At 43.8% G+C, this 26959-nt stretch overlaps 3 protein-coding genes across 3 annotated transcripts; 1 reads left to right on the top strand and 2 right to left on the bottom strand.

Moving 5' to 3' along the window:
- Window positions 1-2960: 2960 nt before the first annotated feature.
- On the top strand, window positions 2961-4578 carry LOC9269795 (zinc finger protein CONSTANS-LIKE 5). Its single transcript, XM_015785723.3, has 2 exons — window positions 2961-3791; window positions 3879-4578. Exons 1-2 carry the CDS (start codon window positions 3120-3122, stop codon window positions 4320-4322), a joined length of 1116 nt encoding a protein of 371 aa, XP_015641209.1. The 5' UTR covers window positions 2961-3119; the 3' UTR covers window positions 4323-4578.
- Window positions 4579-11517: 6939 nt separating this feature from the next.
- Window positions 11518-13861, bottom strand: LOC9268065 (PTI1-like tyrosine-protein kinase At3g15890). The gene is made up of 5 exons (XM_026025951.2): window positions 13809-13861; window positions 13571-13721; window positions 12614-13035; window positions 11823-12234; window positions 11518-11765 (listed from the first exon to the last, which is right to left on the bottom strand). Exons 1-5 carry the CDS (start codon window positions 13859-13861, stop codon window positions 11637-11639), a joined length of 1167 nt encoding a protein of 388 aa, XP_025881736.1. The 3' UTR covers window positions 11518-11636.
- Window positions 13862-17310: 3449 nt separating this feature from the next.
- Window positions 17311-18196, bottom strand: LOC107277980 (protein GLUTAMINE DUMPER 2). The gene has a single exon (XM_015786355.3). The coding sequence runs from the start codon at window positions 18074-18076 to the stop codon at window positions 17522-17524; it is 555 nt and encodes a 184-aa protein (XP_015641841.1). The 5' UTR covers window positions 18077-18196; the 3' UTR covers window positions 17311-17521.
- Window positions 18197-26959: the final 8763 nt, after the last annotated feature.

Here is a 26959-nt window from a genome sequence, read left to right as displayed (position 1 = left end):
TGGATTTTGTTTATAGACATCATGAAAAAAGACACAACTATGGATGTCAAAAGGTTGGTAATTAGTTGTGTAGGATACCGAAACCATTATTCTATTATATCGTAGCCAGATAGATAGAAGGACAACAATTCCCTTTGGGCCATCATGTATTTGGCTTGGTCTAGTTCAACCAAACCTGAGCAATAATCTTACTACTTACCCCGATTCTCCCTCCCCTAAACTAGCTACAGCACCGTGTCAGGTACTCATGAATCAATGTACAGCAAGCCATCTATGTTCACTCCACCACTTTCCAACGGTCGCTCGCCACCAGTTCTATCGTTGCTCTCGCTCGCCGTCGCGTATGCTTTGATCTCACCGCTTGCTAGGGTTTGAGAAATAGACAGAGAGAGACAGGGGGAGGGGATTGGCGTGAGTCATAACAGAGTAGGTCAATGGGGACAAGGTGCCGCTTGAATCAACCTCCTTCTACTTCTGCTCTCGCTACTGGGCACCTCCGGTTTGTGGGCGCCACCATAGACACCATCACCGCCTGGTTCAATTTTTAGAGTTCTATAGATGGGATCAAGAAAAGAATTTTGACTTATGTCTCATTCGAACCAGACCCATATAGATTATCAGGCTGCTTAGGATCAATATGGTATTTTACTAATGTGACCATTGAATGAAAAAATTGTGTTCATGGTGTCTTACAACTACCTCCTTTCCAAACTAAAGCAATCTAGGAGTGAATTTGACACCACCTAATACTACATCGAATCTGGACATTAGTTTGCTTTACTTTTAGATGGAGAGAGTAATCACTAATTTTTTTATACTCTACATCCATGTCATTTTTTTATCAACAGTGGTGCTATAGCAAATTTTGTCTTCTCTAGTCATATACTCCCTCCGTTAAAAACAAAACACACTTGGACATACACAAAAGCGGGTTTTATTTTTCTCGACGGAGGGAGTGCATCTTTAGCTTTGTAAACCCGTCCTTGACGAGCTTAAAACGGGCCATGAAGACACACTCCTCCCACTGGCGCTCTTACTCCTCAGGCCCCCGCGTCGCCCCCCCCCCCCCCCCCCCCCCCCGCGTTGGGCGACTCGGGCGGCGGAACCCTAGCCGCAGCCGCCGCCCTTCTTCACCCCTTCCTCTGCCTTGCCTCGCAAGGACGGCAGCGGTGGGGCTCGCTGCGGTCAATCTCCTGAGTTCCAGCGCGGGCGGGCACAAAGGCGGAGGTTGGCCGGAGCGGCGCCGGTGTCAAGGCCGGCGCACGGGCGGAGGTGCTGTGGACGGCGGGCGCACGGGAGAAGGCGGTGCAGACGGCTCGGCGCACGGTGGATGGTGGGAGTCGGAGATGGAGGCGGGGATTGAGGCGGCAGCGGCGCCTTTCACCGGATCCGCGTGCGCCAAGCGCTGATAGAGGCAGACGAGGAGAAGGCGGCCGGCGGCGGGATTGTAGTGGCGGTGGTGGTGAGGCGGCAGCGACCGTGGTGGGCGCTGCTAGATCTGGACCCCCTTGGCCATATCTGGCGGCCGATGGCAAGGACGGCGGGCGTATGTGCTGGCGCGCGAGCAACGCCGGCAGCCGGAGGTGGATGCGGGGAGAGGAGATCGGTGACGGGCTGGGCTACTTGTGCGGAGGACACGTGATGGTGTGATGGCAACGGGAGGCCGGCATGGTGACGCCGGCGGTTGCAGGGAGGACGGGGCTGGTGGCATGGAGGCGTGGACGCCCTGGAGGCACGGCCGATGACGGCAAACATGCCGTTGCGGTGCGTGGAGGAGAGGATGGCGCAGTGACATGGACGGCGACGGCGGCGGTGCGGGTGGCGCCGAGAGCTTTCGGTACAGGCGACGGCAGAGGTCGGCCCGACCGTTGGTGCGGAGAGCCAATGCGGGCGACGGCAGGGAGTTGGCAGCAGGGAGGCTAGTGAGGCTGGCCGGCGGTCGGCGCCGGCTCAGTGCCCACGAGCTGATGGAGGTTTCGATGGTAGCGGAGCATTGTGGCGACATTGGTGAATAGGCAGGTGGTGAACGATAGGTGAAAACCCAGCCTGGCCTTGGCCTGGCCGAGCCAGCAACAACATCGCTTTCGAGCGTCGCTTTCCCTCTTGAGGGCGTTGTCGTGACGTCCCATCACCTCTAGGGGTTTTGCCGGGTGAAAACTCAGTCTCGGCTCTCCTTTGAGGCCTCGACGGACGACGACGACAGTGTTTCCGTCAATTTGCTCCCTGAAGACGTCGTCTAGGCAACCCCTAGCCAAAACCACCCAGACAATCAGTGTAAGCTTGCTCTAGATTTCGGTCCTCTTATGTCAGCGCTCTAGCTTATACAAGTTGACCACAACGGAAGGCCTAGGGGGAGAACGGTTCCATCTTCTCTCTCACCCTCTCTCCCTCAATCCCAAAGTTGTGGTTAGAGTGCATCTCTATGTCTGTTTGTTAGGGTTGGGCTTGGGCGATCCCGGTTGTAGTTCCTCTGTTGGTCTAGCGGCGGCCGGTTCGGTGCTAGTCTCCTCGGGGGTCCGTGTGTTGGAGCAGTCGGTGCGTGGGTGGTGGTCTTTTTCTTTTTCCTAGTTACGACCTTTCAGGGTTGTAATCTTATATTTTTGTCCTGCTATATCAATATGAACTTGGCATTGTCTGGCGTGAGTCATTAAAAAAAAAGGACCATGCCAGGTCCATCCATTGCTAATTGTTGTGACGTTCATGGCCAGTAATTGTGTGACTTCACCGTCGGTCCGTCACGGTCGGAGTCTAATCCACCATTACCGTGATGAGGATTAGCTCCTTCCCCCGAAAAGCCAACCCCATTTCCAACCCCGACCCAACCCAAACCCAACCCAAGACGGGCCGGCCTGACCCCGACCTGACATGACGCAGATATCATCCCCCTCGTGCGTGGGCCCCACCCCCACCCCCACACCCCCCCGCAAAATCCCACTCCTCCATTATTCAACCCATTTCGCTTGGCTCCCCGCCCACCACGTGTCCCCTCCCCGCCACGTCACCCCCCTCCTAACCTACCCGCCTTCTTCTACTTCTACCACGCGCGTAGTTTCCTCCCCTCCCCACCATTGCCGCCGCGCCGCGCCACGCCACGCCACGCCGAGTTGCCGAGCTGAGCCATGATGGAGTTGCGCAAGTACTGGGGCGTCGGCGGGCGGCGGTGCGGTGCGTGCGAGGCGTCGCCGGCGGCCGTGCACTGCCGCGGCTGCGGCGGGGTGTACCTGTGCACGGCGTGCGACGCGCGCCCGGGCCACGCGCGGGCGGCGCACGAGCGGGTGTGGGTGTGCGAGGTCTGCGAGGTGGCGCCCGCCGCCGTCACCTGCAAGGCCGACGCCGCGGTGCTCTGCGCCGCCTGCGACGCCGACATCCACGACGCCAACCCGCTGGCCCGCCGCCACGCGCGCGTCCCCGTCGCGCCCATCGGCTCCGCCGCCGCCGCCGCCGTGGCCGCCGAGGCCATGCTGTTCGGCGTCGCCGCCGCCGGGGCCGAGGCCGAGGCGGTGGAGGATAAGGCCGCGGCCGAGCACCACCACCACCAGCAGCGGCAGCAGCACGGCGCGCTCAACCTCAACGTGGAGGCGAAGGACATGAAGCTCGACTACCTCTTCTCCGACCTCGACCCTTACCTCAACGTCGAGTTCGCCCGCTTCCCCCACGCCGACAGCGTCGTCCCCAACGGCGCCGGCGCCGGCGCCGCCATAGAGCTCGACTTCACCTGCGGCCTAGGCGTCGGCGTCGGCGGCGCCAAGCAGTCCTACAGCTCCTACACCGCCACCGACCTCGCTCACAGCGTGAGTTCCCTCGCCATCCGTACGCACGAACAGTCGAACACCTTCCTGATTCGTCTCTGATCGATCTCGCTACGTGTTCACCTTCAGGGCTCGTCGTCGGAGGTGGGCGTGGTGCCGGAGGCCATGTGCGGCGGCGGCGGCGCCATCGATCTCGACTTCACGAGGCCGAAGCCTCAACCCTACATGCCGTACACGGCGACTCCTCCTCCGAGCCACAGCGTAGTAAGCGCGCAGATGTCGTCGTCGGTGGTCGACGTGGGCGTGGTGCCGGAGCGGGCGGCGGCGATGGGGGAAGGGAGGGAGGCGAGGCTGATGAGGTACAGGGAGAAGCGGAAGAACCGGCGGTTCGAGAAGACGATCCGGTACGCGTCGCGCAAGGCCTACGCCGAGACGCGCCCCCGGATCAAGGGCCGCTTCGCCAAGCGCGCCGACCACGACGCCGACGACGCCGACGCCGACGCCGACGACCCCGCCGCCGTCCCATCCTCCTACATGCTCGACTTCGGCTACGGCGTCGTCCCGTCCTTCTGATCGCCGCCCGCCGCCGGCCACCGCCGCCGCGCCGTCGCTTGTAATCTTGTATCAAATCGATCGATCGATGTGTAGGGGCGTAGTAATCCCATGTAGTACTCATTTTGAGCTAGCTCACGCTAGTTTTGTACACTACTACTGCTACTAATTACGTGCTTACTACTTAGTGGTAATTATTTTTTTGATCAGCAAGATCATCTATATTGTATTAGCTCCCCCCAACGAATAAATCACAACTATATGGTATTATTCATCAGCTAGGAATTGTTGATGGAAACAAAATAAGGCATGTTTGATGGCTTTGATCTGTTTAAGTTTATGCATGGGCTTATTAGCAGGATGAATCACTTGCTTTGTTAGTTCGATTTTTCAAGATAGGAATAGATGATCATCTGATCATGTACAGCCGACGAGATAGTGAGATGTACAGAGAAAATTCAGCTCATGAACAGCTAAGGCAAAACTTATTATGGGCGTCAACATTATTACATTGCGTGTTAATTAATCTGGCCCCATCCTGCACTGGCCAATCGTGTCCACAATTCTGATTCACAACCTTTTCTGGCCGCACAGTATGCAGGCAGGACAGGCTGCATTCTTTTTTGGGGGGATGATTATCTTTTCTTTTTTATTACGAAGAAGAAAACATCCTGCTTTTATAGAAAGCAAAATAAAATTTAAAGCTTGGTACAACAGGGACGGGGTGTTGTGATCGTACTCCACCTTGGAAGGATTATTATGGGCCGCCCGTTGCTTAATTTGGATCTAATAATGGATCTTATTCTATTACACACTACACGTGGTGGAATATGTGGTAGAAATTTCACAAGGGTAAAAATGTAACATTAGAATCAAACATGATAAATTTAGAGTGATTTACTGTTTAAACCATATTTTATTATTAAATTATTAAAGTTTTACTGTGAATCACCCTTAAATCAATCTCTCTTTTTGTTTCTTTTTTTTTGTTACTTTAGACCGGTGTAGTTTGAATCATCCAACTCTCTTTTTATATATCCATATCTAGCCTCCATTCTGGCAAAAATATGGGCTGCACATCCATAAACGGGGGATATATATTTCGCTGGTGTTCCGGAGAAATTGCTTAAAATAGTTAAATGTATACCGAAGAAATTGCTTAGAGTGTTCCAAATTGTTAAAAATGATAAAAATAACCAGTTCAAAGTGAAAACATTGGTTATAGGGATGCCCGCGAAACTTTAGCAATAAATGTAGCGCAAATTGCAAATTTACATGTCAATGTCAGATGACATATTACAATAGATGAATGGCTAAAGTTTACTTTATCAAGTCTCAAATAAATGCTTTAAATATCTACGAAAAATAACTGTTAAGTTTAAATTCTACCTTTCATGAACTTCGCATAGCTTAGCTAATAAGGTTCGTTGTAATAAGACATAGTCACCCAGGTTTAAGTTTTAGACACCGCACGTGTGCTCATATATATTTACAGGTAACTATTCTTTCAGTGGTGGACAATATACTCGTTGTTAACAAAAATATGTTTGTGATGATTTTATCATTATCAAGATATGCCAACATAGTTTTTTATAAGCTTATATTAATATACGTGTGTACATTCATACCGACTAGCTAGTGTATACACTTATTATATATGAGTGTGGGGTGAGCGTGTATACACGAGTGTTTGCCTTTATACTGTCTTTTCAAAAAAAAAAAAAATCTGCCGTTCTACTACTGCCAACGGTAGGTCGCCTCTAGTTTGATAGAACAGGCACCAGGTTATCACCTAACCTAATTAACCTGAACAAAGCTATCTATGAACAAAGCTTAAGATCTAACCATTTGGTAACGTTCATGACCTAAAAAGGTATAGTGATCCGATCACACTCCTAGAAAAAGCATTTTTCTAAGCGGTCAAAATTGATTTTTGCAGGCGGAGGGTTGGACCGCCAGTAGCTTAACGACTGTGAAAATCATCTATTTACGCAGTCGGGGCAACAGCCCGCCTGCGAAAATCCATTAAAAAAACAAAACAAAATCACGGGCGGCGGGCCGCCGCCCTCCTCCGGCGTTGCCGCGCCGGGCGGGAGGGGAGGGGAGGGGAGGGGAGCCGCGCCGGTCGTCGTCGTCGTCGTCGCCGCCGCCGTCATCGCACCGTCGTCGCCGCCGCCGCCCTGCGCCGTAGTCGTCGCCGCCGGCCTCCCCCCTCCCTCCTCCGGCCAGATCTGGGAGGGGGGGAGGGGAGCCGCCGCCGAGCCGCATCGTTGCCGCCGCCGCCGGACGCCTTCCGCGCCTCCCCGCGCGTGTAGCCGCCGTAGGAGAGGGTGAGGGCCTGAGGGGAGGAGAGGTGAGGGGAGGGGAGGAGAGGGTGAGGGGAGGGGTGAGGATTTGGGACTTAGAAAAAAATTTACTCCTATCCCAGTCTATTTATATTCAATCTATTTATATTCAAGTCTATTTTCGCAGGCGGACCACTTAAGCGGCGCCTGCGAAAATGGCGCCTGCGAAAATGATTTTCGCAGGCGCCGCTTAAGTGGTCCGCCTGCGAAAATAGATTTTCACAGGCGGACGGTAGATTTCACCCTGATTTATATTTTTGTAGGCGGTCATTTGGCTCTAAGGGTTATGTCCGCCTGCGAAAATGAGATCCCCACGTCGCGAAAAATGCTTTTTCTAGTAGTGTCATACCTACTCGATATTGTTTAGATGGGACTAAAACTTTTTAGTCTCTATCATATCGGATATTTAGAAACCAATTATAAATATTAAATATAGACTATTAATAAAACCTATTCTAAAACCCTGGACTAATTCGTTAGACGAATCTATTGAGCCTAATCAATCCATGATTAGCCTATATGATGCTACAGTAAACATGTGCTAATTACGGATTAATTAGGCTTAAAAAAATTATCACGCGAATTAGCTCTCATTTATGTAATTAGTTTTATAAGTAGTCTATGTTTAATACTCTAAATTCATCCGATATGACAGGGACTAAAGTTTAGTCCCTAGATCCAAACACCACCTCAAGCTTGGCAACCGAGGTGGGACTAAAAACTAGGTGCTGCTGCTGCCTAGCTTGCTCCACTCAGGGTTTACGATTCCGACAGGCCCTTCCGTTTCGGGCACTGGCGGAATTTAAAATTTCGCGAAATCCGGTAGAAAACCGGTAAATTCCATACAAATTTCATAAACCAAAATTTGAATACAAATTCCCTAAGTTGCCGACGAGTTCTCGAAAACCGGTCGGTTTTGGCGAAATTCCGATCGAAATCATCGAAATTTCGATCAGTAATTTGTAATGGAGGTAATTTGCTGAAATTTTTTTTTGCATGATGTAAGTTTTAGTAAATACACATAATACATCATTTTTTTCGGAAATTTATATCCCAATAAGTTCTATGAATATCATAGTATTTATAAGATTTTATTTCATTTTTTATCAATTTAAATTTAAATTTAGATGAAACTCCTCGAAATCTCAAACTGTTTCTACTTTCGAGCCTCGTCGGAACGTCGAAATTTCGCGAAATCCGACCGGATTTCGTCGAAATCGTAAACACTGGCTCCTCCACTAGCTAATTCGCTGTTGTACTGCTGTTGCTAGAGCTGCTGCTGCTGCTCGAGTTTAAGCCCAAGGCCAAAAGCCTGCTTGCTGTTTGCTTTGCTCTTTTTCTTTCTTTTTTCTTTTTTTGTCAATCATGCTGGGGCGTCACACCATTCTAAGGCTATCTTCGATGGAATGCTTATGTAAATATATTGTGATAAAACTAGCCCCGAAATCGATATCGGTAGCTAAATGCGGAAGAAAACGTCAGAGGAGATCCAAAACCGATGACGACACCGAGACACGATATTTGGTAACGGAGTTCAGCCGTAGCCTACATCTCCGGGGCACTACATATACAGCGTATCAGAGTTACAACGGCTCACGGTCGGTCGCCGCCGGCAGCCGCTCCCTCTCGCTATGCTAAGTCGCCATGCGGTTACAACAGGCACGCCCCTCTATTTATGAGGGATCCTAGGATAGAGTCCGACTCTTACTCTAGTCCTAATACCTATTACAACTCCAAGTCCTAAACTGTAACCGACTACGTACACATATTCGACACCGGTTTTTTCTGGAGAAAAAGAAAAAGGTGGTTTTGTCCGGCTGGTGACTGTGCAAGTTTAGTCGGTGGGTCAATTAAATCAGGGCAGATCAATTTAATCAGGTCGACAGCTGATCAAGTTGATTATCGTCGATGGCGGCGACGGTGGTTTCCAAATTTGAGGTGGAGAAGTTCGATGGCACCGGGAATTTCGTTCTCTGGCAGATGAGGCTGAAGAATCTGTTGGCTCAACAGGGGATATCCAAGGCACTTCAGGAGACGATGCCGGAAAAGATGGATTCTGACAAGTGGAATGAGATGAAGGCGCAGGCAGCTGCAACAATACGCTTAAGTCTCTCGGATTCTGTCATGTACCAGGTCATGGATGAAAAAACGCCGAAGGAAATTTGGGACAAGTTGGCAAGCCTGTATATGTCCAAGTCACTGACGAGTAAGTTGTATCTCAAACAATAGCTGTATAGTTTGCAGATGCAAGAGGAGTCAAATCTTAGGAAGCACGTGGACGTCTTCAATCAATTGGTTGTGGATCTAAGTAAATTAGATGTGAAACTGGATGATGAAGACAAGGCCATAATTCTTCTGTGCTCGCTTCCACCGTCGTATGAACATGTGGTGACTACCCTGACGCACGACAAGGATACTGTCAAAACTGAGGAGGTAATTTCGTCGTTGCTTGCACGAGACTTGAGAAGATCAAAGAAAAACGAGGCAACGGAGGCTTATCAGGCTGAGAGTTTGCTGGTCAAGCCAAAGCATGATCATGAAGCGGGGGTGTCGAAGAGCAAGGAGAAGGGGCACGGTGCAATAAGTGTCATGAGTTTGGACATATAAGGAGGAATTGCCCGTTACTGAAGAAGAGGAAAGGTGGCATTGCAAGTTTAGCAGCTCGTGGTGAGGATTCTGATAGGAAGACCATGAATATCATGAAGGACGGCAAGACTGTTATGACTGGTGAGAGGACGAGCTCATGTTTGTACAAGTTACAAGGGAGTGCTGTTGCAGGTGGAGTAATGGAAGATGGGTATGCTGGTGTTGCGGTGCACGATCCTGAAGGCGGCGAGCCTGGCGTAGGCTCGTTGGGCGGCTCGGCGTGAGCTGCGGCAGAACCAACTCAAATCCTGGTACACGGAGGTTTGAGCAAGTAACAAATTTAGTTTGGCGTGGCATATTCGTCAAGGTGGAGTTTGTTAGAGTTTGTGTCGAATATGTGTACATAGTCGGTTACATTTTAGGACTTGGAGTTGTAATAGTTATTAGGACTAGAGTAAGAGTCGGACTCTATCCTAGGATCCCTCATAAATAGAGGGGCGTGCCTGTTGTAACCGCATGGCGACTTAGCATAGCGAGAGGGAGCGGCTGCCGGCGGCGACCGACCGTGAGTCGTTGTAACTCTGATACGTTGTATATGCTGGATCTGGGAGGAGCGCCGGTAATCAGTGCCCCGGAGATGTAGGCTACGGCTGAACTCCGTTACCAAATATCGTGTCTCAGTGTCGTCATCGTTTTGGATCTCCTCTGGCGTTTTCTTCCGCATTTAGCTACCGATGTCGATTTCGGGGCTAGTTTTATAACAAGTGGTATCAGAGCCCAAGGTTTGGAACCCAGAACAATTTCTATGGGTCACATGGTGGAGAGGCCAGGTAACAAGTCTTCGGGGTCACATGGATTGATGTGACGGGGAAGATTGTTGGGCCTGAGGCCAGGTAACAAGTCTTCGGGGTCACATGGGTTGATGTGACGGGGGAGATTGTTGGGCCCGATGTGTGACGGAGAGATTGTTGGGTTTAGTCACACATCGGTAATTGATGATGGGGGAGCATGACAGGTGGGGACGGTCCTCACCCATCAGACTAGTCTTTTGGGTTGTGTAGGCCCAGGACCTAAAGTTGTGGCTCCAGTTGGGCCTGTGGTAGAGTAGGTCCAATGTGACCTGGGTGGCCCACGGTTGGTGGGCCGGGCTGCGCACTCTAACATATATATACCACCATTTTATCCTGCCTTAGGACCATGTACAATGAGAGAAGTCCTTAACGTAGATTGCTTTCCTCCTTATAAGCCCTTCTATATTATACATTTAGACTAGAAAGACCAAACATCATCTGAGTTGTGATAGCATATGAAATGGGCTCTTAAAAATTTATCTTGAATTGTAACTATATTTTATTTAAAGAATGACAAAAGCTATACCCCGTATGTATTAATAGAGTAGGAGCAAAGAGTTTAAAGTGTTAATATGGCTCTGCCAGAAAGACAAGCGTCCACAAAAGAAGTATTAGTAAATTACTCTATGGAATATCTTTTTTCTTTTATCTCTGTGAGCTTTGTTGCTTTGATTTAACCTAAATCGTTGCCTCTTTCTTTTGTCTTGGTGACGTGTTGGAAGGTCCTAACGTTTCGCTCGTACCATAGCTTCCAACAAATGAGAATAATCAATTATTTTAGTGGTTTCTTCTGGTTATTGCACTTGCAGTATAGTAGTACTTGCCACTCTACCTTCCTGCCAAATGGTAGATCCGAAACCTGTGAATAATTCGAGGCAACCACAGATGATGTGAGAAGATCAGTTTTTTCGGAAGCAGATTCACCAAACTTTAAGGCCTTGTTTAGATTCCAACTTTTTTTCTTTAAATTTTTAACTTTTTTGTCATATTGAAATTTTCTACACATGCAAACTTCCAACTTTTCTATCACATTGTTTCAATTTCTTCGAACTTTCAATTTTGATGTGAAACTAAACACAGCCTAAGTGCGTCCGCGGTTACCATGAAAATCGTGCGGTTGCCGCGAGTATTACTGTGGTTTCAAAAAAACAGAGAAGGTTGTCGTGCGTAACCGTGTGATTTTATAAACTCTGGTCTGAAACACACCTAGAACCAGCAATTCAAAACTACTCCAGTTCACTCTTTTAACTTACTGATGTAGTAAATCAATATTTATCTCTAACAGTAAATTAATATATCTACTAAGTAACAATCGGTTGTCCTTGCAAAACATGAAAAACTGCTCGTGGAATTGAGAACACGTACACTGACTAAACTGAAGTGTCCATTTGCTATATGTCACTGAGTTGGGTCCTACAATAACTGAGATTCGAATGCATGAACTGAATTTCAAGTTCCATATAAAAAAACCACAAATAGTTATCTTAAAATAAATCCAAAAAATCACAAAATGTTCAAGAGAAAAAAAAAGCACAAGTGACTGCATGGCCAAATCAGATCTTGATACCATCTCCTCCTCCAAACCTCCTGACGTAGGGATCGTGCATGGTCTGCACCGGCATGGCGCCGAACACCCCGAAGTTCACGCTGCTCTTGTCCTCCATCAGCGAGTACTCCTCCACCTCCTCGTCGTCCATGTCTTCCTCGCCGTCGCCGCCGCCGTCCTCGCCGTAGTACACGCTGCTCTTGTCCATCTCCATGAGGTGATCCGCGTACTTGATGCTCTTCATCCTCACCGGCTTGGCGTCGGCGTCGCCGCGGAGGATGCGGACGACGGCGCGCATGTCGGGGCGGCGCTCGGGCTCGGCCTGGACGCAGAGCGCGGCGGCCTCGACGGCGCGGGCGAGCTGCGCGGCGTCGAACGCGCCGCGGAGGCGCGGGTCGACGAGGTCCGCGAGGCGGCCGCGGGCGATGAGCGGCTCCGCCCACTCGGTGACGGTGCGCTTGGCCCCCGAGGGGAGGCGCTCGATGGGCTTCCTGCCGGAGACGAGCTCGAGGAGGAGGATGCCGAAGCTGTAGACGTCGCAGGCGCCGGAGACCTTCCCCCACATGGCGTACTCCGGCGCGAGGTACCCCAGGGTGCCCTTCACCCTGATGGCAATGTTTCAAATAGTAGGCTAAGACATTTAGCCTCTATAGCGGCTAAATTGTACTCCCTCTATTCCAAAATATTTGATGCTGTTGACTTTTTAAAAAATGTTTGACCGTTCGTCTTATTCAAAAAATTTAAGTAATTATTAATTCTTTTTCTATCATTTGATTTATTGTTAAATATACTTTTATATATACATATAGTTTTACATATTTCATAAAAGTTTTTGAATAAGACGGACGGTCAAACATGTTTAAGAAAACCAACGATGTCAAACATTGAGAGAAGAAGGAAGTACATGAAAGCAAATAGCTAGACCCTTCTCAAATAGCTGTAGCAGAAGATAGCGGCAGTTTAGCGGGAGATTTAAAACCTTGCCTGGTGGTCATGTGCGACACCCCCTCCGGCACCAGCTTGGCGAACCCGAAGTCGGCGACGAGCGGCGCGAAGCCGGAGTCGAGGAGGACGTTGCTGGCCTTGATGTCGCGGTGGATGATGTGGGGGGTCGCCTCGTGGTGGAGGTGGACGAGGCCCTCGGCGGCGCCGACGGCGACGGCCATGCGGCGCGCCCAGTCGAGCCGGACGTCGGCAGCGAACTGGCCGTGGAGGTGGGAGAGGAGGCTGAGGTTCGGCATGTAGTCGTAGACGATCATCCGCTGGTCGCCGGCGGCGCCGCCGGCGCAGTAGCCGCGGAGGCCAAGGAGGTTCTTGTGGCGCACCCTGGCGAGCACCTCCACCTCCACCGCGAACTCCATCTCCGCCTTGGAGGTGTTCGTCGCCTTCAGCTTCTTCACCGCGATCTGCAACACACACACACAAAAAAAAAACCCGATCGCCATTAGAAAAACAACTCGGCGGTGAAGCTCATCAAGCTGTCACTGATTAGCGGGACTGATTAGCGGGAATTGATTCTAATCTCTCGAGAGATATCCCTCGTTCACCTTTTTTTTTCTTACAAATCCAATGTAAATAGTGATAAAATATTTTTTGAAAAATTTGATAATGCAGAGTATATTGACACCTATCAGTACACCGAAAACCAAGTTCAAATTCGACTTAAAACCAAGTTCAAATTCGACTTATGCATATTAAAAAAATAAAAAAAAAGTGTTACTATTCATAAGCCCAATTTATTTATTTTTTCATATCACAAATGTGTCAGTTGAGTTTGGACCTAAAATTTTGTAGAATAATATATATGTGTGTTGTATGAGTATTGTCGAATGTTTAAGAAGTTTTTATAACCGTTTGGATATTCTTCAAAGAAACGAGGGACATGCTCATCTCGAGGGATCAAAAAATAGTTTTCCCCGATTGGCTATCAAGTGTAATAACCTGGAGGCCGTCGGAGGTCTTGCCCCAGTAGACGCTGCCGAAGCCGCCCTCGCCGAGCTTGTTCTCCTCGCTGAACCCGTTCGTCGCCGCGTGCAGCTCCTTGTAGCTGAATATCCTCCACGTATTGCTGCTCATCGACGCGCTCACGCACCTAATTCATTCACAAAATCAACCCAAAATGCCACTACAAAATCATCTCATTTACAACCAAATTCTGTGCCATTCTGTCCATATATACCCTTGTTCCACCTTCTTCGATCCACCGCAGCAGGAGCTCGCCGCCGACCCCATGGCTGCGCTCTCGATGAACTGACGATCGACGCTGCTTTGCTTAATTTGTTGTCTCACTCTGTTGGAAATGTGCAGCAGATTGGAGCTGAGATAGATAGCTGAAGGGTCGTGGATTTAATGTGCAAATGCTTTGAAGTGAACGAACTGTGTAAAGAAGAGGCAAGTGAAAGGTACTACTTATCATGTTGAGAATCCGTCCATGGCCGGCAGAAATTAACAATCTTTATGATGCACCATTTGCAATGCTATGGCTCACCTTTCTGTGTTGACCTGGCTTTGATATGATTCAGTTCAACCTGTGGGGAGAGGAGAGGAAACAAACGGCAGTATTGGCGTGTAGCTTGGCTTCCATGTGGAAGAACGAAGAAGAGTAGTGTTTCAGGCTTTCAGCTTGGTCTTACATGGGCTTTTTTTTTTTTTGAGAACAGTCTTACATGGGCTTGAAGGTCACTTCTTCCGGCTTCCAGCCCATACATGGATAGAAATTAGAAAAGCAGATTCATCTGCAGGTTAGCTCCTCCTCTGATTATGAAGTTTTTGCCGAATGTCAAAACAATCAGCCACCGTATATGACGAATTTTTAGGGTTGATATCACATCTACTTTTTTTTCTTTATCTCACACATATCATAGGATTTATCCTGATGTTTAACCATGCCACGCGGCATAAACAACTGGCAACACAAATGCCAGCTTGAGATTAGTAGATGGTCCCTGTAATTTTTGTTTTTCAAAGAAACTAATGACCTCAGTTTTGGATCGTTCACTTATCAATGGGCATTTTGCACACTGATCCAGTTTCGGATCGATACTAGGTAGGGCGGTAGCGATCTTGGCATTTTATAAAACGGTCCCTGTTTCTCTCGGACCGGTATTAATAAGCAGTAGGATCATACGTAGACGCGTGGTGTGATAGTATATTTTTTTTTTCTAACTATAGTCTCCCAGGACTATAGGCTTGTACTTTATTCCTTCTTTATCAAAGAAAACGCCGCACTATCTTGTGCGGTTGTTTCAAAATAGGAATTTAGGGTATTTTCTTCACATTAGCCCCTACGTTAGACCATTATTACTGGTAGCAGTCCTATATTTTATAAAATAATTCCTGTTTCAGATATTCCCAGCCACTAATACCTTATAGGATCCACTTTTCTCCTTTTCCCGAGTTGTTTTTTTTATTCACGGAGAAATTGACGTGTGGTGGCTATTTTGCAAAAAAGCTTCTTGTCTTGTAAACAATCATTGGCAGTCCGCATGGCGTTTCGTCTTCATATACAAAAACCTGAAACATCCGGGGTCATAGTCAAACAGCATATTTACAAATGGAAAATAATTTATGAATAAAACTTCTATATACGTGTTCTTAGCGATTTAAAAGTAAATGCTGAAAAATAAATTTAAGGTTAAAAATTCAAATTTTGGTTTATAAGGATAGGCATCAGCGAAAAGATGAGGCTGATCAATTCACCCAGCACCAGATCTCCAAGCAAAACTCTGCAAAAAAAAATCCGGACGAACACATGTACAATCTCTGCAGGAAAGCCCACACTGATCCTGCCAAAACACAGCAGCTTCTCATCATCAGAGCCCTCAAACTCTGCATGATCACGACTCGTTTACAAGCACTGATCATCATTTGATCAAAGTCTACCCCTTTTTCCCGAGAATCAAATCAAATCCCGGCACAAGTTGAAGTGTGGGAGAGGAGAAGAATCAAATTCAGGGATCTCCCAACAGGCAGGCCCAAGCTCCCGAATTCCCGGTGCTTCTTCAGGTGCTCTTCCACTAGCTAGCAACGCCAAGAAAGCAACCATTCAACCAACCACTAGGAGGCAACCCGAATTCGAATCCGAATCCCGGCCGAAATTGAAACGGAAATTCCGATCGATGCAACCATGTTACTCACTTTGATATGAAATGTTCCTGGCTGCTGCCAAATGGAATAAGCTGGAATCGGTATTCGGAAACGAAGCTGCGTACCTAGGATCCGTCGATTCATTCATCGAGTAGATAGATACATGGACAAATCGATCATTGATATGTTCATGGATGGCATGATTTGTTCCTAGGCAAGTAGGATTATGGTGAATTGGAAATGTGATCATGATTCATCTGGGATTTGGAATTAACAGTGACAGCTGAGATCACCACATCCTTATGTACATTTTTGCTGCTACCGTCGTTTGATTCCAGGAATCCATGTGCGAATCCGTGGTTGCTCCTGCACATTTGTGCGTGTATCCATCGGCAAGCCGAATCTGATGCAACATGAACTTCTCGGTTGATTTCTGCAGTACGTGGATGATGAAACACCATGTACTTAGTACGACAGGAATACAGCAGGAACGAGATAAACATGTCTGAAATTATACTCTTTGCCCACTGCATTCTTCAGAAGTTCAGATTAAGGGAAGAATGATATGATGCCAAAGTAATTTAGGCCTGATACTTTGAGTGAACAGCATTGGTCAAGATAAGTTGATAGTTTCTTGGGTCAACGGCTCCATCTTTTCCTCTTCAGTTTATCAGCCGTAGCCAAAATTTGGATTATAAATCTATTTTCTTTCACTAGTAAGTGTTAAGGCTTATAATCAGCTGTGGGTGAAATGATGGGAGAACAATCTATTGACTGATGGACCACAGTTTCGTTCTGATTTTACTTGGCAGCTGTATGTTGGCGCCATGTTGTAGGAGATAAACATGAGCTGGAAATGTTACCAGAATCTGTCTAAGAAACCTGACCCACTCTGCTCTTCATGGACAAAACATCACCACAATGTTTCATTCCTGAGGCCCTTATCTGACTCTGAACATGTTTGGCAGATTGGCAACTGTGTAGTACTGCTGGCTGCTGCTTTCACTCTCTTGTCAATTTGTAAGACCTGATTGAACTGCAAATAATTGTTCCTGTAAAATTAAATTACTGAGCTGTAAATGTGTAGTGCCTTCAAGTTGTCTGAAACCCAAAGCAGAACCATACCAGTTGTGTAGGTGACGCAAGTGTGTATGAAATCGATTTGCTTTTTGAGCTGAAACATTTCCATTACGTGATCTGAACAATGTTAACTGATCAGTGGTACTATCAACTGCCATCCTCACTTGGCATTTCTTGACCACACGGAATAGTTAAGTGCCATACGAAGTTGGGTACCTTTCTGATTGTTTCCTAAACCTGTGTTACTCGTAGTTATCAGCTGATTGAAACAGCTGGAATTCAAACATTTTCCTTTTTCTTTTTGCCTGCATGTTCTAAACTGAATTAAAACAAGTCATTTTCCCCAAAATTTAACTGTCATATTCTTGTACATACTGTAGTATCATTTTTCCAAGATAATATTCAAGTTTACATAACTTACAGATTTTCATAATTTTGTGCTAACTTTACAGATAAATTATAATTTACTAGTTTTATGGACATTGTAAAACATACTCAAATTTTAAGCACACAGATTGCAGAGCAAATTTCCATTTTGCAAAACTTCTAGCGAAGTTTGGCGGCTCATTAATTTCACCCAACCAATCAAGTCAAGAATCTACTACCTGTCCAGCTAAAATCTAACACCACCATCATACAGAAAGTTAAAAAAAAAAAGAGGAGGGAAAAAAGTGATCACTCCACCCAAAAAAAGGAGAGAAAAAAAAACTGAAGAAACGGCTGCTTTTATTGCGAGCTTTCTTGCTGCCTTGTATTACTGCTGCTTTCATGGCGTCGGCTCGCCGCGTCGTCGTCGGCGTCGCGTTCCGACGGCGGCGGCGGCGAGCTCACCTCCTCCACCTTCTTCTCCTCCTCCGAGTGCGAGCAGCCGCACGAGCTGGCCACCGGGGCGGCACCGAGCTCGACGGCGGGCCGGCTCGTCGCCGGCATGGCGAGGAACGTGGGCCTCTCGTCGCCGGCCATGATGACCACCACGTGTTCCCGGAACCCCAGCGCCGGCCTGGCCGCTCCGGCCGCCGATCCCTTCTCCCCCTCGGCGCCCTCCCCCGCCGCCGCCGACCCGGACGCCTGGCCGTTCCCCGAGCCGCCGTCGAGGTAGCCGGAGAGCTTCCAGTAGGAGCACGCCAGGATGAGCAGCGCGAACGCGATGAGCCCCAGCATCGCCGCCAGCCCGCCGAAGAGGTACGGCACCGGCGACTGCCACGGCGAGTGCGCCGCCGTCCCGTTCGCCGCGTGCGCGTACGACGCCGGCGCGCTCGCGAGCTCGGCTACTGGCCTCATGGCGTGTACAAGTAGAGTTGCACTTGAGCTGTTCTTTGGCTTCTTCTTGCAAGAGTAGTAGTACAAGTAGTCTTGTAGTTAGTGTGTTTTGTGTTGTGTGTGTTGGGGTGGTGTGTGTGCAATGGTGAGAGGGGGGAAAGGGATGTATTTATAGGAGTTTGGAGATATGTGTAAGTATGTGTTATTTGAAATGGAATAAGAAATGACCAATGGGGAAAGGGGTTTTGGTGTGGGGGCTAGTTTGTTAGAGTATGTTGTGAGGACACTTAAAAGCTACTCCCTCCGTTTCGAAATGTTTGACACCGTTGACTTTTTAGTACATGTTTGATCGTTCGTCTTATTCAAAAACTTTTGTGAAATATGTAAAATTATATGGCTACATAAAAATATATTTAACAATGAATCAAATGATATGAAAAGAATTAATAATTACTTAAATTTTTTAAATAAGACGAATAGTCAAACATGTGCTAAAAAGTCAACGGCGTCAAACATTTCGAAACGGAGGGAGTAATTACTCTCTCCGTCCCAACATATAAGAGCAAGTTTAATAGTATAGCCAACTATTAGCTTCAAATCATTTATGATCAGTTTAATAGCCAATACATACAATATTTACCTATAAAAGCAGGTACAATAGCAGACTATAAGCCAGCTATAAATATATTTTAAGAAGATAAAAGAGGAGAGATAAGAGCAGCGGGCTACAGATTTGTAGCCAGCTGCAACACGGACTCCAAGATTCATGTGTATATGACATATATGGCCATACATTAATTATGTAGTACATGTTTATAGGTAACTATTGTATGAATTAACTATAAATGATTTAGAGACCATAGTTGACTATACTATTAAACTTGCTCTAAATATATACTACACTATTGATACTTGGTCACACCTGTCATCCACACATTGCGTCTTGCAGTCCGTGCTGCAGCTAGTTATAAATTTGTATCATGTTGCTCTTCTCTCTCCTATTTTATCTCATCGATATGTGTTTATAGCCGGCTTGTAGTCTGCTATTGTACCTGCTCTAAGGATGTGTAGAGTTTTACACCGAAGTTAAGAAAGTATGTGAAATTAAATAGGAGATAGTTATGATTGGTTGAGATGATGAAGTATGTAGATAAATTAATTGGGAGATAGTTGTGATTTGTTGAAATAAAGAAGTAGGTGGAGCGATGGAGATGTTATATTCTGGCACAAATTTTAAACTCTATAAGGTACCGAGGATGGAGAGAGTACTCCAAGACAGAAGCATTTGGTTATGGTGGTGTTTAGGTAGGTAAGATGGATTCTTTTCCTTTTGTTGTAGATTAAGATTTGTTTGCATGGTTAATTTAATTGGGTGGAAGAAATGTATGAGGATGCTTGATATTAGAAGTTTCCTATGGTGTGTCAATTTGTGAATATAGTTTGGTCCTGATTCTGTCACATGTCTTGGTGATTAATAATTAAGTTCAAGCTTGTGTGATTAATTAGTGATTAGGACAGTTGTAGTTAGGCAGAAACAGAGGTTCAGGCAATGTTGCCAAGGGGCTAAGCAATATCCTAGTAACATCAACTTGTTTCCTAAAATAAAGGAAATATACTCTCGAGAATTATTTCCCATATTTGCTTATAAAACGAAGGAACCATGCATTTTTTAGTTGGTCAGAATTAAATGATCTTGGGGAATTAGATTCACAAATTTAACACGATTTTGCCATTATATGATGAGCAAATTAATAATTGATTGTGCTGCGCAATAAGTGATCTAGGACAGTTGTAGTTATGCAGAAACATGGTTCGGGCAATGTTGCCATAGGCTCTAAGCAATATCATGGTAGCATGAACTTGTTTCTGAAGAAAGAAAGGAAAAGCAAAACGTACTCTAGATAATTGTGTACCTTATTTGCTTCTTAAACGACCATTTTAGTTGGTCTGAATTAAGGATCTTGCCGAATTAGACGATTCAAAAATTTAACAGGTTAGTTATTAAATTGTACAACTCTGCCCTTATATGTTGAGCAGATTAATTAATTGATTGTGTATGTGAGCAAAAGATCATATATATTGTATATTGGACTGCACCAGAATGATTGCCTGTGCACTTATTATTGGCAGACTCCAAACAAAATACAAAAAGTGAGTAAATGACATGATTAGGATCGATGCAAGTAAACACATCGTCCTTCTTTGCTGAAATAAATTAATGTGCTGATGGAGATATATGTTCATAGCAATAAAGGGGAAAGTAAGATGTGTCCTGATTGTACTGGTACTACGTACTATCCTATTAATCCTAATCATTGGCTATTTTTTTAAATAGAATTACCTCGCTTCATTTCTACTTATTGTTTGAGACGTCCATGATTAGAGAGGGTGGCTTTTAATTAGTTGTCGCTCTCTAAAATAACCACAACTTCATCCCTCTTATTAGTCCTCGCCTCAAGGGTGGCGATTGGGATTGGGATTCTACCGGTTTGCTTTCAAAAGTTTACGAGAAGAATTATAGACTATGAAAACTGTACATCTTGAATAGGCATATAGCTAAAAATAAGGTCTTTTTAAGGATAGAGGGAGTACCTTTTGTTTTCCTTTACCATGTAGGTTTTTCTAATTGTTAGTGGTAGAATGATCCTATGCATCTCTAGTTACCGTTGTTACTGTGCCTGGAGTTATTATAATTGATAACTTCATTAACTAAATTGACATGGCCTTCAATCCAAACCTTTTCTCATCGTCACACCCTTGGTGTCCTATGTAAAGTATTACTCCCTCGGTGTCAATTTTATTGACGTTTTGGATAGGATTTCAAATACCAAGAAGTAATTAATTAGGATGCATATTCCTATTTTATCCTTATTAAATACTTAAGCATGGCATTGTTAATCAATAGTACATAATACTCCCTCCATCTACTTTTGATAACCATATTTCTAAATCTGAAAAATTTATTTTTGATAGGCATATTTTAATCCAACAACATATCATCTTAATGACTTTCTCGGATTTAATGCGTGACTAGATGATAATTATACTCCCTCCAGTTCTATATTAATTGACGTTTGCAAAACTTAATTGTTGCTTACAGTATTAGTTCTCGAACACAGAACCTCACACTTTGGGAATGGTGGCGCTAACCAGATGAGATAGTTGGAGTATATTTAATAAGGGTATAACAGGATATATGGATCTAATTAATAAGTTATTGGTATTTGCAATACTGTCTAAAACGTCAATTAATATAGAACTGGAGGGAGTAATTATTTATCATTGGTCTGTGTGCCAAGATGAAATATGACTATCAAAAGTAGATGGAGAAAGTATTTGAGTGGCTCCATTTCTTGTTAACCGTGATGTCAATTTACTCCATATATAAACCTATTTAGCTGAAATGCATGCTTGTAGAACAAGCTCCAATAAGCACTAAAATTAAAGCCCATGTCCTTATCCCTAAGAATCAATTTATCTAGCTTAATCCATCACTTAGTGGAGCTTTACCTACAACAAATTAATGTGGATTACGTCTGCAACCTTTAGGTAGCTTTGGTGAGTAGAGAGAACCAACGGAATGATACTCTATATATTATAGAATCATGTATCCAAGAAACTAGATAACTCTTTACTTGTACTACTACTCCTTTAGGTTTGCTTTTAGCCAAAACATATATTCCCTTCATAAATCTTTCATTGCCACTTTTTGTTAGGGAGTATCCCTCTCATTAAGTAATATTGTTTTACACCAAGAAAGAGAGATATGTGTAACATAAAAAATGACACAATGGCTTTGCATGTTGCTCTCGGGTGTGAGCTTATCCACAACAAAAATAATAAAAAAATAAAAACAAGGGGCCCAAGCTAGCTAGGTCTGTTTTTTGTACACATTGGTAGCAAGACATGCATGGGCATGATGTCTTGGTTTTACACACAAATGTTCTGTGCTCATCAACATACCCGTGTTGTGGATAGGTTTGGGCCTCCTTGAAAATGGAGGATTTTTTAAAGGAACTTAACAAATTCTATCAAAATTTTGAAAAAAAATCGTATTCCAAAGTAACCTTATTAGTTGGAATAGAATTTCTTTTAGAGAATGTATAAACCGGCCGCCGTATCAAAGACACAAATTAAGCCCAAAGGTATATTATTACAAAATGTTCCACTTGAGATAAATAAAGAAACAAAGTTTTTAGCAAGATAAAAATATGCCAAATTTCAATTTGCATAGATCCTCTTGCTATACCTCCACTCCACCTATGCAAGTTGAACACCTATGGTGTACAAAGTGGGCTTCTCCAATTAATTCTTGAGAAATAGCACATATGTTTTAATTGTTCGAATGAGGGAAAGCTAGAACTCTGTTTTCGTCTTGTGTGTCAGTATATGTTGTCTTCATGCATACTTTCATGTACTTTTTGATAGGATGCATCGAGCTCTTCAATTCCAAAAACGCCTTTTCTTTATACCCGTACACGTATCTACGCTAGATTTGTGCATGCCATCAAGACATACATGGAAGATAGCTAGCATTTCCTATGTAGCTGGAAGCAAACAAGCATTGAAATTCATGATGTCTTGATGTGATGACAATGATGTATTGATGTGTCCTCTCTTAACCCTAACCTTGTTTTATCATGTATAGTGAATATTGCTTTAAGGTCATCATCTCTGCCATTTTAACATGCATATATATCCCTCTTGATTTCCACTCTCATGTTTTTAAATATACGTCAATATTGACTTTTGGATATAAAGTTTAACCATTCTTCTTATTAAAAATTCCGTATAAATATGAAAAATATAAGCCATGTTTAAAATGATTTTGATGTAAGAAAAGCCACAACAAAATAAATAATATTTAAGTAATTCTTTTAATACGAGAATGATCAAACATACTATCCGAAAATTAACAGCATCGTATATTTAAAAACTGTCGTAGTACTAGCTAGCTCTAACTAGTACGATCCCCGGGGTTATGAAAACTTATTGTTCAGCTAAAAATCTTTTAAGTATCAATATGTTTAAAATAAACTACCTCTGTTATTAAATATATTATATAAATTTTGGATATAATATTTAACTATTTGTCTTAATAAAAATTTAGTGTAAATATTATTTATTTTATTTTGACTTGTTTTATTATTAAAGGTCCATTAAACCTTGCTTATATTCTGTTTCCATATTTTTTTATAGTACAAATAATCATTTAAAAGTTAACAATGTTATATATTTATATATAGAGGGAGTTATATATAGAGGGAGTACTCATTAAAAAGTACGAGTAAAAACTAGAATTAAGAGAATGTGTGACATCATGTTACAACAATATATAACGACGCACATCATGTTACAAGAGTCAACTCCGCGTAAGCCACATATATCAAACTTAACCATGGTTGCCAACCAAACAATCCTATTAGGCGAAAGAGAAAGATGAAAAGGAAAAAAGAGAAACATATGTACGTCTCTGCCACCTTTTCTCAAGTGGCAACCCTTCTCTTAAATTTGACATGGTGATTGATTTTGATTAATTAATTCCACTCTTGGGGAATCCCATCAGTACTAGCCCATGGTTTGGTTCATTATAATTTGCTACTAGTACATACACTTACCAATTAGTCTGCCTTTTTTATTAATTAGTGCGAGATGCATGGTATCGGTTTTGGCTGAAGTGGGAGTTTCAGATTAAAGGCTAGTAGCTGCTACTCCTCTCTCTTCGTCATAAATTAATATCGTGTATAAATAACTAATTAAATTTTGCTATCCTAAGAGATATAAACATGTGTGTGTATTAGTTACACCTTATAACACCAATTTTTAGATAATAGAATGAAATAGCATCCCGACCTTTACTCAAAAGAGCTACAGCCAATTATCACAAACTAGCACTCTGTAGGAGTGAAGTCCAAATAGAAGCAAACACACCAACCAAACTAGACAAAATAACATTATTCCAGTCTATTGGTAAATCTCCATTCATAATTGGCAAACAGTTGTATAACCGTCGTTTCAAGCTTATGACATGCAACAATTAAGAAATCTGCATCTTCATCACACTTTTGTAATTGTGCCCACAGACGAAGCCAATATGTTGCCTTGAAAATGACCTGCATATAAGTAATAGTAGGTGATTTGTCAAAAACTCTATCATTCCTACTCAGCCACAGAGCCCAACACAAGGCAGAAGCTCCAACAAGTATCAATTAATCTCTATGTTGAATCTTAGGGCCTGTTTGGTACAGCTCCAACTCCTAAATATTGTTTCAGGAGTTGAATCTGGGGTGGAGTTGTGGAGCTGCCTAAACCCAGCTCCACAACTCTAGTACATTTTGTGATAGAGATCCACCCAACTCCACTTCCACTTTTGGTGGAGCTGAAACTGTTTGGCTGAGCTCCAACTCCATGCCCTTACTAGATTTATCCTAAATCAAGCTTTCTTAATTAAATTTATAGAAAAATTATACCATGTTTTAAAAAATATATATCTTGGTATTTCCAACCCAAAAAAATATACTTCGAAAATAGATATAACTTATAATGGATTTAATAAAATTAATTTAGTATCGTAAGTGTTGCTATTTTTTAAAAACTTAGTCAAACTCTTATGGCAAACCCAAAACGTCTTATAATATACTCCCTCTATTTCAGAATATAAGACATTTTGACTTTAGTCAAAGTCAAACTGCTTTAAACTTGACCAATTTTGTAGAAAAAAAGAGTAACATTTTCAACCCAAGACAAATTTATTATAAAAATATATTCAATTATTGATTTGATGAAACTAATTTAGTATTATAAATATTACTATATTTATCTACAAATTCAGTCAAGCTTAAAATAATTTAACTTTTGACTTTGATTAAAGTCAAAACGTCCTGTAACCTGAAACGGAGGGAGTATTAAGCTAGCTATCGTCCCCCTAGCTTTATCTCATGCATGTGTGGTTCAGATCACATGTTTTGAGAGCTCCGATCGATCGATGGATGATTGTTGTTGGGTGGGTGGATATGTGATTTTGTCCGTGCAAGAGTGCAACGGTAGAAGTGCTGTGCGGCGTACATGTCGCATTCGGTTCGGATTAAGGTTAATATCATTCTGACCTTTGACTTCCAGCACATAAATATCAAATTTGATTTGATTGACAACTGCATGCATGCATATATATACAGCGAGAGGAATTATTATAGGAGTATGCATGAAAAACAGAGGTCACTGCTGGTTGCACACATGACGATCTTCTCTCCTTTTTTTTTACCTTGTTTTCTAATTTATTTTAAGATATTTATGCAGGGGATCAAATCCGGGCTGCAAAAAGTGCAACTTTTTATATCCATTTTGAACTTTAAAATTTTGATCACATATTTGAAACTAAAAAACAATTGAATTTGGGACATAAAATTAATAAATGAGTTGAGCGCCAAATAGTGATTTGTCGGGAATCATTCGTCAAGTTTTTTCCCCTCTTTTTTTTTGTCTCATAAACAAATCAAGTCAGCTGAATTTGGTCTTAAACTGTCATATCTATGTTACTATGTACACAACATGGCATTCACTATTCTCTCAAAAAATACATGGTGTTCACTATCTTTTGATTTTTATTTTTTTAACGACTAGTACGAGACGGTGCGAAGTTATTGATAGAACAGGAAAATTAAAAGATTACAATCTTGGAGCGTCATAACCAGAAAAAAAAACCACCAAAAAACCTCATCACTGCTGGTTTTGAACCGGGTGGTACGAAGATACAAATGTTACTCCTCAAAGAGCGTTATAACCCACTGTCGCTATAGGTTTAATTTGTGAGGTGAACCAGCAGTGATACGTGGAGCAACACACCGGTTAATCTCATTAATCGGCAGCGATACTGGCTTTAGGGGGGAAAATATACGCGGTCCAGATGATCCTAAGTTCCTAACCACAGATGTATCTTTCTTTAGGGGCTGCTTGGTTGGCAGCTTGGAATGCCACGCCACGGCGTGGCTCGCCACAGGAGTGTGGCGGACGTTTCGTCCGCCTCAGAAAACACTGTAGCGTGGCGAAAATACTGTAGCTATGGCATTCAATGGCTGGGATCCAAACACACCCTTAATCTTTATCAAAGATGTATCTGATTAATATAAAATTTTCTTGTTATCTTAATTTCTTTAAAAATTCAGTCCTGATTGTTAGACGATTACCGATCCAAATATGTGTTTGGAGATACAAGCTAGCTAGGATCGAGCTTGTATCTTCATTTGAAATAAATACTTCACCCGTACTAAAAAAAATTAAATCCTATCTATGAACCTAAATATATATATGTCCATATTCATGTTGCTATGATTTGTCTTTTTTTTTTACGGAGGGTGTACGTGCTAGTGTATTCTTTTTTTCTGCATAAATAATGATTTTCCATAATTTAGCCAACTGAATATAAACACAACGAAGCTGGCACGCCTTGCAATGGAGAAAAAAGTTAGGGTGTAGCTAGGACGTATAGAACAATAGAAGCTATATACATGTCTCTAATATTCGATATGTGGATAAATGAGGTGGCACTCAATATGTGTGCTTGCAAGATATATCGAATCCAAACACGACATACAAATCATGTGGTATGTATATCTTCCGAGGCACATTTTCAAATGTGAGTGTGTGTCTCATAAAGTCGATCACTACAGGATGACCAATGAAATGCTGCCAAAAAGGCATTGTTATCCAGTTTTTTTTTCTGGGATCGAAAAATGCTTGTCTTTATTAATGTCACCAATATATGATGAGCTATAGGTGACTTCTCTAGAAGTTTATATATGTACACCTGTTAAACTATATCCTTGAAAAAGTCGGTATGTCCAAGCCTAGGTTGCATGTCCTCAATCCTATCCCTTTTCCAGGTTTGTGGGTTAATTTATTTCTGTA

Source organism: Oryza sativa, chromosome 6 (assembly GCF_034140825.1).
Source record: "Oryza sativa Japonica Group chromosome 6, ASM3414082v1".
Lineage (NCBI taxonomy): Eukaryota > Viridiplantae > Streptophyta > Magnoliopsida > Poales > Poaceae > Oryza > Oryza sativa.
This window is presented reverse-complemented; position numbering and strand designations above follow the sequence as displayed.

Coding starts and splice junctions, on each gene's coding strand:
- LOC107277980 (XM_015786355.3), bottom strand. CDS start 18,076: ATGAGGCCAGTAGCCGAGCTCGCGAGCGCGCCGGCGTCGTACGCGCAC.
- LOC9268065 (XM_026025951.2), bottom strand. CDS start 13,861: ATGGGGTCGGCGGCGAGCTCCTGCTGCGGTGGATCGAAGAAGGTGGAA. Junction 13,036..13,570: donor AGACCTCCGACGGCCTCCAG/GTTATTACACTT, acceptor TGTGTGTTGCAG/ATCGCGGTGAAGAAGCTGAA. Junction 11,766..11,822: donor TGGAGATGGACAAGAGCAGC/GTGTACTACGGC, acceptor GACGACGAGGAG/GTGGAGGAGTACTCGCTGAT.
- LOC9269795 (XM_015785723.3), top strand. CDS start 3,120: ATGATGGAGTTGCGCAAGTACTGGGGCGTCGGCGGGCGGCGGTGCGGT. Junction 3,792..3,878: donor CCACCGACCTCGCTCACAGC/GTGAGTTCCCTC, acceptor GTTCACCTTCAG/GGCTCGTCGTCGGAGGTGGG.